Source organism: Bemisia tabaci, chromosome 5, assembly GCF_918797505.1.
Source record: "Bemisia tabaci chromosome 5, PGI_BMITA_v3".
NCBI lineage: Eukaryota > Metazoa > Arthropoda > Insecta > Hemiptera > Aleyrodidae > Bemisia > Bemisia tabaci.
The window spans coordinates 5,941,165-5,960,293 of NC_092797.1; the positions used below are offsets into that span (position 1 = coordinate 5,941,165).

The 19,129-nt window shown below is 35.7% G+C and overlaps 1 protein-coding gene across 1 annotated transcript; it reads right to left on the bottom strand.

Moving 5' to 3' along the window:
• Positions 1-224: 224 nt before the first annotated feature.
• On the bottom strand, positions 225-18,579 carry l(1)G0289 (plexin domain containing lethal (1) G0289). The gene is made up of 12 exons (XM_019048312.2): positions 18,376-18,579; positions 17,254-17,496; positions 15,602-15,709; positions 14,159-14,271; positions 13,383-13,514; positions 10,313-10,505; positions 9,484-9,693; positions 8,573-8,727; positions 7,729-7,912; positions 7,041-7,165; positions 4,998-5,073; positions 225-4,231 (listed from the first exon to the last, which is right to left on the bottom strand). Exons 1-11 carry the CDS (start codon positions 18,461-18,463, stop codon positions 5,008-5,010), a joined length of 1,617 nt encoding a protein of 538 aa, XP_018903857.2. The 5' UTR covers positions 18,464-18,579; the 3' UTR covers positions 225-4,231; positions 4,998-5,007.
• Positions 18,580-19,129: the final 550 nt, after the last annotated feature.

Consider the following 19,129-nt stretch of genomic DNA (forward strand, 5'->3'; position numbering starts at 1 on the left):
ATTGAAAATTAACTGGAATTCCTTTCAGGACAATGCTCGATTGATATTTGTTCTATGGATTTAAAATGACATTTTCACCAAGCTTCATGGTGGTAGCCTGATACGCACTATCCTGACCTTCAGCGATCACAGTAACTAGAGCAAAGTAAATGCTTCAGTTCATTGGTAATATTATGAAACGCTTGAGGGTAAAAGTGAGATTTTAATCAATGGTTGAAACGAAATTAAAAATGATCACAGAGAAAATTTATTTGTACACAATGCGTAATAAAACAAATATAAAGATATGATGTGTGAAAACAATTTTTGAAAGGTTACTAATGTGCTAGGAGTAAAACATTGATTTAAATACTTTATCTGAAGCTCAGCTGGGATTAAATTCACGCTCATTAAAAACAACAAAAGAAGAGTAAATTTTTAACAAAGTTTCAAAGAATGTGTAAGCACAAAAAGTTTCCCAATGATTTGGTGTTGTACATTTAAACTAATGGAAGAGATTCCGAAACGATACCAGTGCGTAGAGTGAATTGATAAAACCTGTATGAGAATTTTTTCGAAATATAATATTGGCACAAGGGATCTGTCTGCGGATATGGAAATGTTGCTTCAAAGGGGGGGGGGGGGGGGAGTTCAGGGGTTTGAAGCCACAGTCCTAACCCATAAGCGAGCTGCTGAACACCGAGCAAGCCTTTAATTGGAGCTACTGGTGGGCTGGAAACAGTAGGTGCCTTAACTAGATTTTAATCCCTGCTATCGAAGCATAAACACACATAATGAAGGTCCTAGATGTCTACTTTACCCCTCGTGTTACCCTCCCAAAATTATGAAGTTTAAAACTTCCAACTTAAAATAATCGAGGAGATATTAAAAGTAACAATTTGAAGAAAGGATTTGAATAAAAAACACTATTCTATTGCAGCCTGTTTTCAAGTACATGGTAGGTTAAAGTAGGTAAATAAAAAAATTAAGGCTTTTCTGATTATTGTCTTTTGCAAACACAACTCACAAAAAAATGGTGAGAAAAACAACGAACAAACAAATATTGCAAATTAACTTTCTGTCGGTCATTCCTCAGGACTTAGTGGGAGGAACGTACAAAATGGGTCTTCAAAGTTTTCAGGATTCTAATATTAATGAACCGTTAATATATTTTGATGTCATTTTAGCAAATGACGAGTTGTAAGTTCAATTTTGACTCATAGATGTTGATAAAATTATGGAAAAACAAGTAAAACTAATAGAACTTTCACACTGGAATAAAAGTGTCCTAGAAAATGGAAGACTGGACAAGATCCAACTTAAAAGAAAACGCACATGCTTCCTCTTCAAAATCTTACGTAGAAAACGTTCCACATAACGGAATGTTCAGAGACCAATTTCTGAACAAGACACTAACAAGCATTTTTGACACAGATCAAACGGAGTCTGAGTTTGCATCTTGCCATTTACCTACTGGTAATTGTGAACATACAAAGCTTGTTTAGGAGTTGATGTCCAGACCTCCTGTTGTGCGATTCGTTTTCCTCGTGAAATTTTGTGGAGGGAACAAGTCACGTAGTGCTTTAATTCATACCTTGTCTGGTGGCCCATTGTCGAATAATACTGAAACCTTTAGATAATTATTGATGATAAGAGATCCAAAACAAAATAAGAAGAAAGAATTCGCAACAGACGTTTTCCTTCTTTCAGAGGAGAATGCTTGATAAGCTGATTTCAGAGAATTTTTCACATTATTTTGAGAAGTAGAGAAAAGAAAAGCAATACATTTTTGAGTGCAAGGATGTCTCTATACGCCACGTCATTCGACAAAGCCTCCCATTTAGATACGTTTATTTCGACAGCAATGCTTTTTTAGAGTTAGTTCTTTCAATACATGCAAACTTAGAGGTCGTTGATATTCCTGTGCTTGGTGCACTCAGAAGTTTCTATTCATATTACAAAAGTACTTATCAGCTTCCTGACAAGTGTAAATTTATTGACAGTGAATCAAACTTAAATATTCTGAAAACCTATTTTGAAGTTTTATCCCGGTCAAAAGAAATAATATATTTTTTTTCCATTTTTCCTTTAGAATGACAGACAAAAGTTTAATCATTTTATTGTTGTTTGTTTTAAGTCTTTAGTACTACACAATATGATTTATACCCTTGGTAGATTCCAAACTCACCAACACATAGTTAGCAGTTCATTAAGGCACTTGATTACAACAATAAAACAAATTTAAGGGTCACTACAGAAACTGAAGTTTCCAACAGAAGACAAACTCCGTCGAATTTTGTGTAAAACAGCCACTATGTTTAGTACTGCAATAAACACAATTTGAAGATGCTTAATAAAAGGCAGGCCACAACATCAAAACAATTGTTGTTGGTATAATGAGTCAAAAGATAAAGGTAAGGAAGAAATATCCCAGAGCTGAGAGTCATTTACAGGAAAGATTTCCATCAAAATCTGGAAAAAATTAGTGGCAGATGAAGCGAAAATGAGTCAACATTACTTAATCATGATAAAATATATGTACTGAAAAATCTTTAAAATTATGCTATACTGTAGAGAGGCTATGTAAATTTACACCAGAGTCTTTTAAGAAAACAAGTAAAGAACGAAGATAGTAACTAGAATATGACGCCTAGCCTTGGGTGCAATTAACCATTCAACTTTTCATGCAATTTGGCACTGCCAATACGGAAAAAGCCGTCGTAAAACCTCCCACCAAAAATTAGCCACAACTCCACCTGCACAGACTGAAAGCTGCCATAAAATAACTGACGATGCCGCACAGCAATATAAACAGCATCAAATTTTTTGCTTTCCTAGATACAAGTTTTAACTGCGTCAATTGGGCTTAACAGAATTGAGACCTTGATTATTAGAAATACTAAATGGAACTCAGTTGGGCCATATGAGTGAGTAAGCTGATACAAAAATTAATACTGAGAGATAGTAACTAACACACTACTTACAATTTGAAATCCAGATGGGTAAACAGCATGCATTAATATACAAGAAATATATACAGTGATTATGCATGTAGGAAAAAAAACCAGAAGATTATTTCAGTTTTGTTACAACTTTCCTCTACGTGAATTGTTCAAAAACAGCAACCATTTCAACAAAACTATACACAGGCAACATTCAGACAGTCAATTTTCTTTGATATAGCAGTATGCAAACAGCGTCACCATTAAACTCTTAAAAAATACAGTTTGAAATTGCTGCCCCTGAGGTATCTTTATAAAGGAAATAAACAAACTTGACAGTGGAACTGCAAAAACGCATATCTTGATTGCAGGGTTTCCAAATCTCTGGTGTTTCAGTCTATTTTATTTTTTAAAGAAGACCAAACCAATTTCATGGTTTGAAAATGTATTAGAATATTCCCCAGACAGAGAAGAAAAATCATGGAAATTTTCATGAAATGGGGTTGAAAGATCTTCTATGTAGAAAATAAATCATGACAAGAAGTCTGCACTACGGCAATTTGAGATGCCCTTTCTGGAGTTCTACAGTCAAACTTCTCCATTTGAGATTCTCGTAAAATATTCTTCATGCAACGAGAAAGATTGTAAGAAGAGAAGAAATCATCAAGTAATGATATTCTTTAACATTTTATTTGAAAATAGGGTTTGTCACTTTTTGTTTTTTTTTCATCAGATGCTTTTTTCCTATTCAGTTCAGCAATCAAGCCATTTTTAGCTGGATTGGTAACCTTTGTCTCCAAAAAAACTGTCATAATGATGTGTAAAGTGTTGCTTTTGAAAACCAGATAGGTTGACCAGCACACTCTGCCTTCCAGAAGTTTCAATATTTGCTGAAATGATTGCTTCATCTACGATTATTAAAACAAACAAACAAATAAACGAGTTTCTGGCTTTCCTGGGAAGAGAGAGGAGTTGCATGTCCTCTAAGTTAAGTAAAATAAAAAAGCACCTATTTCACTAAAATAAATTCAATGATAAAAAGAGTAAAAATAAGACACTGTCTAACACTTGACATTGACAACTCCCTGCACCAGAAACTCATTCATTTTAACAATATTTATAATAGATTACAAGAAAGTACAAATAAAGTAAAATATGTATAGAAACTATTAACACGTCTTTTTTTTGCAAAATATCAACTTGAGCAGTATCATACAAGTTACTGAAGGCCACTTGATTTGTACATGTTGGTTCCAATGTTGAAAAAAGCAGATGAGAGCAGAGAACTGCAAAGTTCGTGAAAGTTTAACCTGTAAAATATTGAGACAGAAACATTCATTTCCGGCATTGACGAAAGCAGTAAAAATATATCAATGTTTAAAGTCAAAAAGTACATATCTCCATTACAACATTACAAAATCTTTAAAGATAAAGATGTTTTATTTTATTCTTTTGAAAATTAACTTACATAACCTTGAAATTTTCTGGGAAAATTTTTGAGTGAATGAAATAGCTTGCTGAAGCAAAGTGCCGGAAAGATCTATCTTTACTTTTTTTAAAAAAATATAAAGAATGAGTGGAGATTTTACATCGCGATCAGATGTGGACCAAATACAATAGTGTGGACCAAAAAATCAAAACACGGCGGTGGCCCCCTGCACAGAGAAATTTCTTACTTCATGGAGCTGTAGATAAACCTTAAGAACAGTGGATATGAATCTCAAACAAAGTAACCTACATAACCTCCAATTGACCAACAAAAACTATCGCCAACATGACGCCGCAGTGTATTCTTCCACTACGCATTCCGCCGCCATATTGATCGTGATGTGTACATTCGGAACCTACGAGTGCGCGGTTCAAACGCCATTTTAGGCCACCCTAATTTTTGGCATTTTCAAATAAACTTTTCTTCCGTTTGCAGTCATCAAAAAAAAATTAGGAAAAAAACTGTATGCTTCGGTCACTTACTACTTTCGAATGACACAATTTAAAAAAATGACTGAACTGACTCATTAGCGACTGAAAAAAAAAATTAGTTGAAAGCTGAGGTCCGCAGAAAAAAATAATACTTACAGGAAGAAAATCACATGTGGATTGTTGCGGCTGTGTATCCAGCTTCTCGTCTCCAGCCCCAAGTGCTCGGTCGGTACTACATGGAAGGGAAAAAGGAATAAATTAAAAGGAAGAGTAATAGTTTGAATTTAAGATCAAGGGTGAACAAATAAAATTTCAAAATGGGGAGAAAAAAGAAGGAAAATTGGGCCAAAAAGCACCAATGTCAGTACTTAAAGTGTAACTTGGTTCCTGTAAAATTCTCTTAATGGACATAGCCTGAAAGGACGGACACTTTTGGGGCACCTCTAGCGAAACCTAGAGTTAATACGGCTTTGCCGCTCGACTATAAAACAATTCCAGAGGTTGCAATTACTAGACCACTCACAGGAAGAGGGATGTTATTCTACAAAAACTCTAACTTTGGTTACATTGATGACGGAAATTTTGCAAGCAATTTCAGGCGGAAATATGAAACTAAACTAGATTTATAGTGGTTGAAATTTTGGGGTTTGATATTTCCAGAGAAATCTCAAAATTCGAGTTTTCCACTAGACTCAAAAAATTACGAGTATTGGGATGAGAGCCAATACACTGTGGTAATACATAATTTATAAATTTCATATTGTTGTATTTTCCTATATGCCTTGACGATGGTACTGTGTAACCAAAAAGCCTCGGCATTTGTTTTAGCCCAATGTAAGTAATAAATTTATAAATCATGTATTATCACAGCCTATTGGCTTTTATCCCGATACTTTCAATTTATAACGCTGTTCAGCCAAACATGTTTCAATATCAAAAACTTACGTTCTACTGAGAGTTTACCTTCAAAGGACTTGAGTCCCTTCTTCCTGTGGACAGCCACAGACATATTTTGTGAAAATCTTAAACTGTGTACGTAGGAAATGCTGGTAGGTCAATCCTTTTCAGAAAGGCAGGAAAAACTTGGTTACTTTCAGCTTTGAAAGATGTTGATGGTCACTTCGCATTTTAGGACATTCTCTACAAATATGGTACTTCAATCGCACAGTCAGATTGGAAAAAGTTGAAAGTTTCAGTTCCATAATTGAGGCATGTGCTGGGGAAACAACTGGTACGCATACATAGGTATTTTTGGCCCAAGTCAGCGTTTTGGATTCCTCCCTAACGATATTATGATGACATCTGAAGTCCTGAGCTATTAAAGGAGACCATTGAGTTGAGGTATTGTTTTTTCCAGGACCCTTCATAAAGTTTAAAAATGCCAAACACACTGTATATAATTCAAGCATACGGTAGCTGCAGAAATCTGTTAAAATTCAATAACGACAAAGATTTCTCGTGAGCCAAGTTCCACAGAGTGGGAGTTTCTGGTAGCAATTCTTTCAGGATGGCAACACTGTTTTTCCTCCACTTAAATATGTGTTTAACAATCAATCCTATGCAACCTGTTTTACCTAGAATCGTCATATATGTATTCAATGGATTTAAATGGACTATGACAGTGTTGCTAACTTGCTAGAATCGCTACTGTGGGTTTCTGAGGCCCCTTAAAGCCATTTTAACAAATCATCATTGATTTCTGACCGTTTTGCATGCATGATGTGGTATTTAAGTGATTTTTTTCTTCAATTTCAGGGCCTCTACAGGTGTTTTATAGAAGAGCGGCCTGTGAAAATCTTCTTAAAATCTCAAATATTCTGGTGAAGAACAAATATCGCGAAGTCGACATAACAGCCTTCTAAGGAATAAAACAAACTACCCAAAAGCATCATACATAGATTTCTTATTTCTTATATAACTTTCACAGAAATATGAAATTTAAATGTGTTTTTTTTTCTTTCTCAAGACATACTTTCTAGCTGTGGATCATTTTTCAAGTAATTGCCTGGAGGACAAAAGATATTGTAAGACTTTTTGAAAAACTGTAGAAAACGTCTGCAGCTTTTAATGTGCCATTGGTCAATTGATAGAATGGCATGAAGGGCTGATCAAAAGTTTTGTAAATGGCTTTAAGGGTATAGTAAACATTTTCTTGCATTCTGCTTGTATAAAAAAAAGTAAAAGTAAAAAATAGCTCACCCTGATCAAAATTTGCCCGGACATTGAATGTGGATATCGGTAAGCATACAACACCCACATAATAGCACCAGAGATGAGAACTGTCAACATGAAAACTCCCATGACACCCATCATGCTGCGTTCAGCTGAAAATTGAAACAAAAACACATACAGAATTTATCTATTCTAGGAGTTATGATAACTAAGAGAGAAAGTTCAGGGAGGTTATATTGATTATTTTTAAACAAAGCATCCTTGATAAATTTTTAGACTTTTCTGGTGTATGATAGTTCTTCCTCTGAACCATCCTCCCCGTTGAATATATCTCTCTAACTAAAGCTTAGGGGATTTTTAATAGACTAAAAATATAACAAATCTTTCTTACTTTTTTCTTTTATCATTCTTTACAGGAACAAAAAGATATCATAAAACATAAAACCTGCCAAGAACTTAGTCTGATATGAGATAATCAAAAATGGTAATATTCAAATATTTTTTCGGTGCATTTAACAGGTTTTTTAACTTTTGGACAACAAGAGCAACTACCGGGAAAAAGGAATTAAGTTGAAGTCATCCAATAAAAATATTTTGAGGGAGAATGCCAATGGTTTTTTTTCCGACATTCTTATACTTCCTTCTAAGCTTCTTTTCACCTCAGACATGAGAAAAATCAGTATGAGAGATGATAGCTGTATGATTAGAAGAGTACCTTTCTTTGGCGGAGCACCCATTGAATCCCGGGCCACAGATTCGGACATATGCGAGTTGTGAGAGATAGCAGGGCATTCGTTTCGCCGCTCAACACTTGTTTTGTCGCATTCTTTGTGCAACCACTGTTGCCGATGTCTATCAACTCCTGTCGAACAGAGTCCTGTGCTCTCACACCAGTTACACTGCAAAATCAGTTATTGACAAATTAGAACAACTCCATCAAGTTCATCAGTCAAGTAGTCATATAGTAGATACAAGTTCCATGATCAAAATTTTACGTTGTATACAATGAAAATAAAACAAAACTTGACGAAATGTAAATTTTGAATTGGCAATGTGCCAAGGTATCTCAAATATCTAAGTTTCTTTTAACTTAGAATACATAAGAATTTATGGTTTTTTTCTTGATTATTTAAGGACTCAGCAACAAAATTTTTCTCAGGAACTCTTTTGCAATACATACAACAAAGAAAGAAGAAAGAAAAAAAAGGGTAAATTTAAGAGGACTTGCCAAGTTTTTCAAGTATTTAAGCTTCTTATGACTCTCAATACAAAAATATTGTGAGCAAAATTTTTCATGGACATTCAAAGTCTGGGTAACAAAAAAAAAAGTTTTCAAGAAACACGAATTATGAGTTGATGCAATGGAATAAAGTAATAATGCTTAAGAGCTTTTGAAGGCTACACATACCTTGAATGCACTTCTATTAGAACAAGATGAAATTTTTAAAACTTAGTCTATAGTCAAACTAATTTAAAATAAAGGGTGAAAAAATCAAAGGGAAACGAATTGCAAAGTAAACGATTATTTTAACACAGTAACTTATCAGATAGGTATTTACCTTTAAGTGGTTATTGTTTGGAGCCAAGCAAGAATCACAGCTCTTGAAGTTCAAGCAACTTGGAAGGGATTTCAGGATTATTACCGTTCCGTTGGTAATCCGATCCTTCTCTATTCCAATTCGATGGTATTCATAGATGGTTTTACGACGAACGACTACAAATGAAATAAAAACATTAGAGGCGTAAGGATCTATTACATTTAAAATGTTCTCTACGAGGTGCATTAGATAGATAATTAAACATAAGAAAAACTGAAGGGAATTATGTAATAGAAAAAAAGTGTGAAATATGTGAAATAATTTTTTCCGTATGTACTCATGCTGTTTAAGTGACAAAATTTTAAGATAAAGAGATCAAAGTAAACCTGATTCATTCTTCCAAAATAGTCAAACAAAGAAATGATTTAGTTGCTTTCTCCATGGGTCTCCTTTCTGCTACAGTAAGTAAGAGGCTAAAGTTACGTAATTATTACTGAATGTCTACGGACACTGTAGCAAAACATTTTCTGACTTTAAGACATTGACAATTTGCATGTGCTGATTTGAAAATGAAAAATTTTTGTCAATGATTCCACTGAAAATGACTGCCAGAGACAAACAAAATATTTTTTCTTCAGGAATTAATCTTTCCATGAACTAAGATTACAATACACAAACTTCAGCTTTATGCTAATTTTTAACGCACATTGGATAAAAAATTCCAAAATACTGTCTTAAGACTACAATACTTCTTGAAAATGATTCTTCAACACATTATTCAGAGTGGATCTCAGATTTTTACTTATGATCCACCTTTTTCATGGAACATGCGACCAACCTCACTTGCCTACACTTTTTCTACATTTGAACATTCAATGCAAGCATTCATCTATTCTAAAAGAAGGTGAAAAAAAAGATTGCACAATACTTACGGAAAACATGACGATCCATGATGTAGGCATCTGATAGACCCACTTTCACTGGGTGATGCTCATCTTTTATGGAGTTAATTGAAAAAGGAACTTTCTTGTAGACAAAAATAATGTCACCGTTATTCACAAGGGTAACTTCAAAAGAAAACTCCCCAGATTTTGGACTATCTTGAAGGCGCACGTTTTCCCACAGAACTGTGAGGGCAGTTCCTAAAAATCAAAGAAGATGATCGTTAGGATTATTTACAAAAAAGATTAACCCAAATTAGTGATGACTTCATACACTAATAAATCTACCCAGTTTAATCTCTTTGAACTCAGTAATAGTACTCAAATCAATGTTTGGACCAAACAATTACACCGTTAGCTTCAGCCGCCACTATTTTTCAAAATTCTTGGTTTGAACCGTCATGGGGGCCAGGATTGTAATTAGTTCTAGGCATCCAAAATTATTTGGAATACTGGGTTTCCACAAGAAGACTAATAAGATATAGCGATTAAAATTTTGTCAAATTTTTTCAGTTGATTTGCAATATTCACTCAGATCATTGCACAAATTGTCAAAGGGTATAAATTGGAGGGGATAAAAATCACAACCTCCCCCCCAAAAAAAAAACCCCATCAGAAACCACAATTTAGATTAGACAAGCCCGTTGTACAGTTGAGAACTATTCGCACTAACTGTCAGAAGCATAGTGCCGTTACACTCACATGACTTCTATGGCCATATAATTCTTTCCTGATAGATCCAGAAGCGAGATATTTTAATATTCAATAGATAATGAATATTTTTGAAAGGCCAGAATAATATCTACTAAATTCAGCTTACCATTATCAGCGTATTTAACAAAAGAATCATTCTGAAGCCTGGTGTCAAAGTTGGCCATCAAAGGTGCAATATACTGTGTTGCGGCTAACCAAGAATGAACATAGTCTCCGGTATACAGAAATCCTCCGGTGGCAATTGTGACGTTGCGGATCATGTGGCCATAGAACGGAAACGGGAATGATAATCTCAGGGTCTATAAAATAGAAAGCACAATGTGATGACTAAGCAGTTGGAATGCAGAGAAGAACAACTTCAAGCAGAGACAAGGGCTTTGAGTTCCTCTTCTTTCTTAGTTTAATCTGAGGAGCCTTTCCTACATACATAGGCTGTCCCAAAACAACTGACAGTAAGGCTGCCATTTGGGAACTTCAATAGATATCGACATGCGGTTTGCGGGAGGTGATAGTTCATACTCTTAGCTCTTAAACGAACCTTAGTTGAGCTAGTTTGGTTAAAAGCTCAACGAGTTACATCAATTTTCCCGAGACGGGTAAAAAATACCCCTACAGGATTCTTCGGTGATTTTTTATTCCGTTAACTTTGCCTCCGCAAGCTGTGCAATTGGTTCAGACGTTATAAATCAAGTTTCTACTTGTCTGGATGAAAGTTTGAACTTATCAGCAAGTGTTTCCATCACAGTCGAGAAGTTTCTTTCTTTAACTCCGCGGGTGAACTCATGACGAAACACAAAAACACGCGTTATCAGGCCAGACGATTTCATTAAACTGACTTTGTAAACAGAAAGAAACCGCTTGACTGTGATGGAAACACTTGCTGACAAGTTCAAACTTTCATCCAGACAAGTGGATACTTAATTCATAACGTCTGAACCAATTGCACAGCTTGCGGAGGCAAAGTTAACGGAATGAAAAATTACCGAAGAATCCTGTAGGGGTATTTTTTATCAGTCTCGGGAAAATTGATGTAACTCGTTGAGTTTTCAACCAAACTAGCTCAACTTAGGCTCGTTTAAGAGCTAAGAGTATGAGCTATCACCTCCTGCAAACCGCATGTCGATATCTATTGAAGTTCCCGAATGGCAGCCTCACTGTCAGTTGTTTTGGGACAGCCTATGTACAAAGGGAACTTCCAAAGCTGCCGCCTCTGATCAGGCTGAAAGAATGAGTCTGTTGCAAACTTTTGCTAGATAGATAATGTCTCAAAAAACTTGATGAGCGCATCGGCAAAGTCTGAAATGCACTCATAACTTCACAATCTGCGTAAGAAATTTGCGCTTTTTTGAGCTTCCCGATCAAAAACGATACTACGACACAGGTGAACATTCTGTTAGAGGAAAGAGGAGTCGTTCTATCGTCGGCAATTTTCATCATGGCCGATGCCAATCCGCAGTTCCGCACGTAATTCGAGGAGAGTTCAAGATCAATCAAGGCAGGCAAGGAAAATATGAACGTAAACACGCCGATTGTTATCTGATCTTACCCTAGTCAGGTGTTATCTCGTCCCATTACAAGTGTTTTGGTGGATTGGCGTCAGCCATGATGAATATTGCATAGGATGGAACAACTCCTCTAGCAAAATGTTCACCTGTACCTTAGAGTCGTTTTTGAAGTGGGAAGCTCAAAAAAACGCAAATTTCTTGCACAGATTATGAAGTTATGAGTGCATTTCAGACTTGGCTGATGCGCTCATTGTGATTTTTAAGGCATTGTCTATGAGAAACGACTCTTAGTTTTGCTCTAGCAAAAGTTTGCAACAGGCCCATTTGTACAAACGCTTTGGATGAATTCATTAGGACCATGTTTCTTTGTTTTTTCCAATGTGCCCTAACACTCTTAAAAATTCCAAAAAGTCCAGTTTTGAGCAAGCACTGACAGTGCGCACCAGACACCCAGTATGCGTTGGGAGGGCTGAGTAAGGATAAGGAAGTACTCCTTCGCCTTGCCCAGCTCTCCCACACTGAATGTCTTACCCATGCTCAAACCCGGACTTTTCAGAATTTTTCGAGGGCATTTCCAGGGTGCATTGGGAAAAACGAAAAAAAAACATGGTCTTCATGAATCCATCCAAAGAGTTCATACGAATTTACGCATTCCTTTTAGTCATTGAGAACTCCCTCTGATCCAATGATTTTCAAGCTTTCCTCAATCAAATAAAAAGGCTGATGTTAGATAATGCCTATAACAACATTGATGAATTTCTGTGTACCTTCTATATTTTTAAAAAAAATTCCTCTCTATACATTTTTATCAATTATTTGTTAAAGCCTGACTTGCACAATAGCTCTACCTCAAAGAGCTTACATCTCAGTGCCAAAGAAAAATAAATACATTTTTTCAGTCCAATCGGAGGCAGCAGCTTAGGAAGTTCCCCTTGTTAGAAATCTTGAGATTTTAAAAGAAAAGTTAGAAAAGAGGCTCTAATGTAGATAAGCCTGACTAAAAATGTCTATATTTCATGGCAGGGAAGCTTGCAGAGGCATAAAATGATTTCAAGTACATATGAACTATGATGCATTTTGAAAAATGGTTACATTCATCAATTTGTAGATCAGTATAAATCTGAATAAAAACTAATGTAAACTCTTGCACGCTACCTCTAGGTAAATATTTGTTTTCTGGTCTGCAACAAGCCCATTTTCATTTATTCATTTTATAGTTATATAAAGATACACAAGGGGTTCACTGATGAGTGTGATCGGCTGATGAGGTCTAAAAAACTCAAATGGGTGTAGATCCCTCGACTCCAACTTAATATTCCGATGCAAACTGCCTGAGCTGAACACTCTCCCCCCTCAATTTTGTACTGGTACTCATTAGAGTTTAGGAAATTTATTTTTGACTCTAATTATAATTTTGGGAATTTCTCGGCTTCGTTTTCCTCGCGAAATCGTGTGGACCCAGCACCATTTCTCCACCTTGATACACATGGCCACTCTCTCTTACAGGGCCATTTTCTCTTATCGGCTTAAACATTTTTGTCAGCAACTCTAAGAACTTCAGTCTTCAAATATTTACAACATTATGCTAAATAGATGTTACTGTTTGTGAGGTGCTTTAGTGGTTGAGTGTATTTTAAAATACAAACGACTTAAAAAAACCTATGTACTTACAGCTGCTCTTCTGTGTGACTTAGAAAGCAATTCATTGATTTTCATATCTTTGTGAGAGTCCATGTCCACCCAATATTCATTTTCTATTTTTGGATCATTATAAATGGTGTGAGTGTAATACGATTGTGTGTCCTGCAAGCATCAAGAGACAGGAAAAGTTAAAATTCATAGCTTTAATTAAAAAAGTGTCCGTTCCTGACCAATAAACATTTCTGTTAATTTTCACATTAAAATATCATCTTGCATGCATTTATCAAAGGTACAAAAACTTTCCAACCTCGCAACGTAGTTGTATGAGAGGGGAAACCCAGTAAAAATGGGAAGAAGGATGAAAGGTGTCAAATGTATTCAAGGTGAAAGATGAACAATTTAATTTAGGAGAAGGCTGCTTTTTGAATGATGGGAAAAAGTTAGCCTTTTGTCTACCTTTAAATTCTGAATATTACTTACAGTACGTACACAGTGAAACACATAAAAAAAAATCGCCAATCCTGTATTGTTGCATTAAAGTTTCAATTCCATATACCAGCTAAGCACTCATTTTCTCATCTTTTTTTTTTTTTTTTTTAATTCCCTTTACTTCCGATATGACTACTTCAGAAGATATGTCCATTTAGGTACATTCATATCTGCAATTGCATCAAATTTTTCTGAGTCTATTGCCATCAGTGTTGAGAAATACATCAAAAAGACTTTCTCTTACTATAGTACCTAAGACACGGTGATGCGATGCATTTGATATAAATAAAAGACAAAAATCGTGATAAATTACTTACATTGGTGCTGGAGCTGATGTCATGCTCACTCAGGGTTTGATTATTGATTGGGTCAGGGTAAGATGGAACGAGAGTTTGCTCATCGGCAAGAGCTGGTATTTCAGAGGTTGAACCTGAAGAAAAGGAAAGTTCATTAAGTAAATGGTAAGTTTGTCAAAGAAGGTTTCACTTAGATGGAATTACTTTTACATCTGATACAGATTATGGAAAAAAAAGCAGAGCTTTCTTTTCCTTGAACTTTGCTTGACTGTCTAAGCCAAAGTTTTTAAACTTGTACAGTCTTACTTTTAATCACTGGTTATTCGAAACATTCTGTTGAATAAAAGAACAATCAAATACTTAAATTTAAATGAGGGAAAACAAATGGATTGCATTTTGCAATCCATTAAACATATGTTTTAATTAAACATATATTTTTACAGATGAGCCAGAAATTGTAGTTTCGAATAGCAAAATGCAGCTCAAATAGACTACAAAACAGGGTACAAAATTAAGCAAACGATAAATGGACTACATTTGGCAGTTAGGAAGAAAAATTTCTGACTATTCTGTAAAAACACTGAAGTGCATGGAGAAACATACATAGTACATTGCTTCTAGGCTGAGCTAGAATTTGTAATTCCTAATTGCAAAAAGTAGTCCAAATATTTCATTGTCGAAGTTTAACGTAGAATGCGATGAGCGCACTGAAAATTTCCGAACAGTCACAAGTGAGAAAGTAAGTGCTGCTTTTTGCATTAGGCAATGCACACTTCATGCTAAAAAAAACCCGAGGTCTACTCAAGTCAAATCGAGCACTGAACTTATTTATGATGGACATATTTGTGCTGAAAGGAACTAGGTGCATAGGGTTTCCACGGGGCATAGTTCCTTTTAGCATAAATGCGTCCTATTGCACCTTCTATTGACACAAAAATGAATTAAATCATTCACAACTAACTTTCGAGGACACTGGAAGGAATTTCCTATTCAAATCTCAAAATCTATTTTAACCGGACTCAACACATCAACGATGATACTGCTTACTTCGTTTGCAGGGTTTTAGCCTTCCCTTTTTAACCTTTTTTAACCCTATTTAACTTTCCTTTTTAGGTTCCTTTTTTAACTGTCCCTCTCTCATTCTATTCTCTGAAAGAATCACATAACAACGCTATTGCTTTACACTTTCGAGGGATATTCTTCATACAGATAAGAAAAATCAAGGTAGTGTTTGAGAAATGACATCAAGTATTTTCCATTCAAGAAATAAAGTATGACAGGAAGCCTGCAACCTCAGAAACCGGGTTACACATTTCTGCAGTTACACTGTCCATGTGAGCATACATCTTTGCCAAAAATTTGCCATGTGCACCGTTGGCTACGGGACAACCTCAGTAAACATTGTTTTGCTTTGTCCTTATACTGATTACAAACGTTTCACCACAGCTTCATGGATTAACTTACTTATGCCACCAAGAATGTGGGGAGTGCTTAGACCAGAGCTGATGGGAGAGACTCGAGTTAGACCAGTGAAATTTTTGCCTCGAGGATATTTTCCACTCTCGCCTGGATCTGGAAACGAAGAAGGGAAACAAGTCAATTTTTTTTACTTTAGTAATTTTATAAAAAATTAGCCGAAGCTCAGAGATTCTGTGTAATTGGTTTTATAGAAGCAGTGATCAGTGTGATTGAAGCACCATGCACAAAAAACATTTGAAATCTAGCTTTGGCATTTAAATAATTTACATACAGCCCAGATTTCTGTTTTGGCCATATTCAATGTAAAATTCCATGCTTCATGTTGTCAAATCAAGCACTTAAATATTATTAACTATACTCTTTTCTCAGTGCATATATTATTCTACCTCTCCTTCTCTATTGCTAATGATTAATATACATATTATTCTACCTCTCCTTCTATATAGTACGATAACTTGTATCAATTTTATTCATATTTCAAGGATTTTTTCATGGCTCTTGACAAAATTATGGTTGATTTCGAAGAAACTGGAGACAAAACAGGTGCAATACGAGAATAACTATAAGGTTAGTTTCAGAATCTCACAACAATGTGCCTACAACATATTTATCTTACTTGATCATTAGAAATCACTTTTGCCTGGAGAGGGCTGCTAGAGAACCTGACAAAACAATAATTATACCAACTGCTAACAATCTTACTGACTCAATTATGCCTTTAATCAATGTAAAGCGTTTGATTTTGCTTTCAGGTCAACATGAGGATGAGACAGATGCTCTAAATCAGGAGTCATCCAAAAATTACATCACCCAAGTAGGGAGGACGAAGGTCTAGCGATTAATGACAGTGGGTGACAAAGAGGGAGTAGGGGATCAAGCCAAAGATGACGTAAGCTTTCCTGAAGACAAAAAGGCTGAAAATACTTGCATGAAATTTAAGGGTATGTTGATGTTCTTAATGCTGCAGGCTGTACCTACTGATTTTTATTAGTTTTCAACGTTTTCCCCCAAAACAAAGGGGGGAAGGGAAGCAAAATATATGTAATATACTCACAAAAATAAAGTAATCATGTTTTTATTACATACTACAGACAAAGTATATCTGCTAAAATTTATCGATTTTCTGCGTTTTCCCCCAAAAATTGGGGAAGTGGGATACGCTAAGGATGATGTAATTTTCAGGGAAGGTGGCGGTCTAGCAATGGATGGCAGTTGGATCCAGTGAGGGAGGGAGGGGTCAAAAAATTGAGAAAAATGGGTGACGGTAATTTATGGACAGCCCCTTAGCTGAAATCATTCATTGATTTTTGTTAAAAACAGTTTGAGAAATTGTTTACTTGTTCAGGTTTTCTTACTTACATCTCTCTCTAGGAAAAGCTCATTGTTGGACGCCCAAGTAAAAATTGCTAAAGAACAATGTAAATTTGATAATGCACAATATAGATTACGAAATTTGTACATTGCAGGGAGTACCTAAGGCATTTGTGATGTTCTTAATTTATCTTTGTGCAATTCGACCGATAAAAAAATTTTTTTTGGTCTCTTTGGTGTTCAACGGTCCTCTTTTATCATCATGAATAATATGTTCCCAACAGATTAGATCTATCTCACGTCTGATGATATCAAAGGATACTTACTGGAAACGAGTATTGGTGAGTGTGCTACAGAGGGGCTAATGTTTGCATTGGAATCAATTGGCTCAGTGATAGAAATCGATTTGCTCATCGGTTTTCCTGAGATGTCTTCACTAGAATTGGCGTTGCGCAGGATATGAGCGGAGTCTTGAGATAAATTGTAGGGACTCCGTTTTGCTCGAACATGGTCAATGGGTGAGAAGTCATAATCTTCAAAACTCAAGCTATCTGTTTCGTAATATAAATCTGAGAACAGAGAAGATTACGATTTCAATTAAAGTACAGTATTAAATATTTTAAGGCAAAGAAACTAACATGAAAAACTTAGTGCCACTTACAACCCATCAACTCCCCATTTAAAGAGACAGATATTTAATGGCGCACATAATTTAGGTCATTTCTTTTTGACAAAAGAGGATGCAAAAACAATAAAAGCACTAATCTTGCTGTATGAGTCAAGGTCAGTGGGTATGATATGAGAATAATCTTTAGCAAGGACATCATTACTAATCAGTTTTCAAGTAAGGCACAGCAAAAGGTTGGAAAACATTCGACAGATTCCTGACTACCGACTAGACACCAGCAAAATTTGATTTCACTAGCGATGACTAAGCAAGAGAATCATAAAAAAGTTCTCAAGATGACAAGTAGGTACCCAACCAAAGCTGAAGTTACCTAAAATTTATATGGGGTTACGAACAGTCTGGATGCTGCGATAGGACAATTTGAGGGTACATTCCAGAGAGTTGGAGTGAGAGTATATTGTACGCATTGCGTAGTGACCAGAGAGGAAAACTCAGTTGGTATTCTGTTGGAGCTTCTTCTTGTTAAGTTAGGTATTATTCTACTGATGTTTTGATTCAAGATGGTTGAGGTTATTAGCATAACACAGTAGAGTTGAAATGCAACATGAGGGAGTTAACAAAGAAAAAAGTGAGTAGGTCCAGAAAAGGACTGCAGACGAATATAGTCGAAGTTGGAAATTATCAAAGGCAAATTATGGACGCCAAAACCATCTGCAGTTTTCGACGGATCTCGCTGCATCTTGACGAGAAACTGCGTATATGTGAGTCACTGACTTAGAGTGCACTGAAGTGTAACTGGGTAATAAAGAATTGTACTTACGAGAATTGCGACAATAACAAGAGGAAATTAGGCACAAATTTAATAACACAAACAAGTTAGAAGTTAAAAGTCGGGACGCCATTTTCATCTCACAGAAATGGAAAAATAACGGAAGATAATATTTATAATTATTTTATCACAGATTTCGCTGCAGCCCCCATGAAGCAAAACTCGCATTGTCCTTTTCTGTTCGCCCCTCCACTCCACTACTCACCACTACGATATCGCTCAACAGCCAACAAGTGGGTAAATCAATCAACTGTTGAATGGTGTAGTCTCGAAAGTAAGAGTAAGAAGAGTCCATGAAAGCCTTTTGGCGTTGCTTTTGGCGCTTTTCGTTGGGAAAAAATTCTACGCAAAACACCAATAACTTTCACGAGATCTTTTTATATATAACTGAACATGGAACATGAAACATGAAACATAAAACATGAATTATGAATGTAAGTGAAGTAATCAAGTTATTCGTTACAAATGATAAAGGCGTAGATGGATTTTTTTGAACTTCCCGCGCAACGAAGATGAGGAAGATAAAACAGTTTGTCATGCCCCTCCCCCCCTCCCCCCCCATTTCACAAGCTCAACTCAATTTTCAGGAAAAATCAATTAAAAAATTGCAGCTCTAACGTGTGCATGACACTCTTCCTCTTATCCACATATATCAGCGTTAATTTTTAATTTTTTCTTTTTCCGATTTTTGCGCTCCTCAGAATGTAACAACCTACCCCATATTACGGAAAAAAAGGGAGGGGAG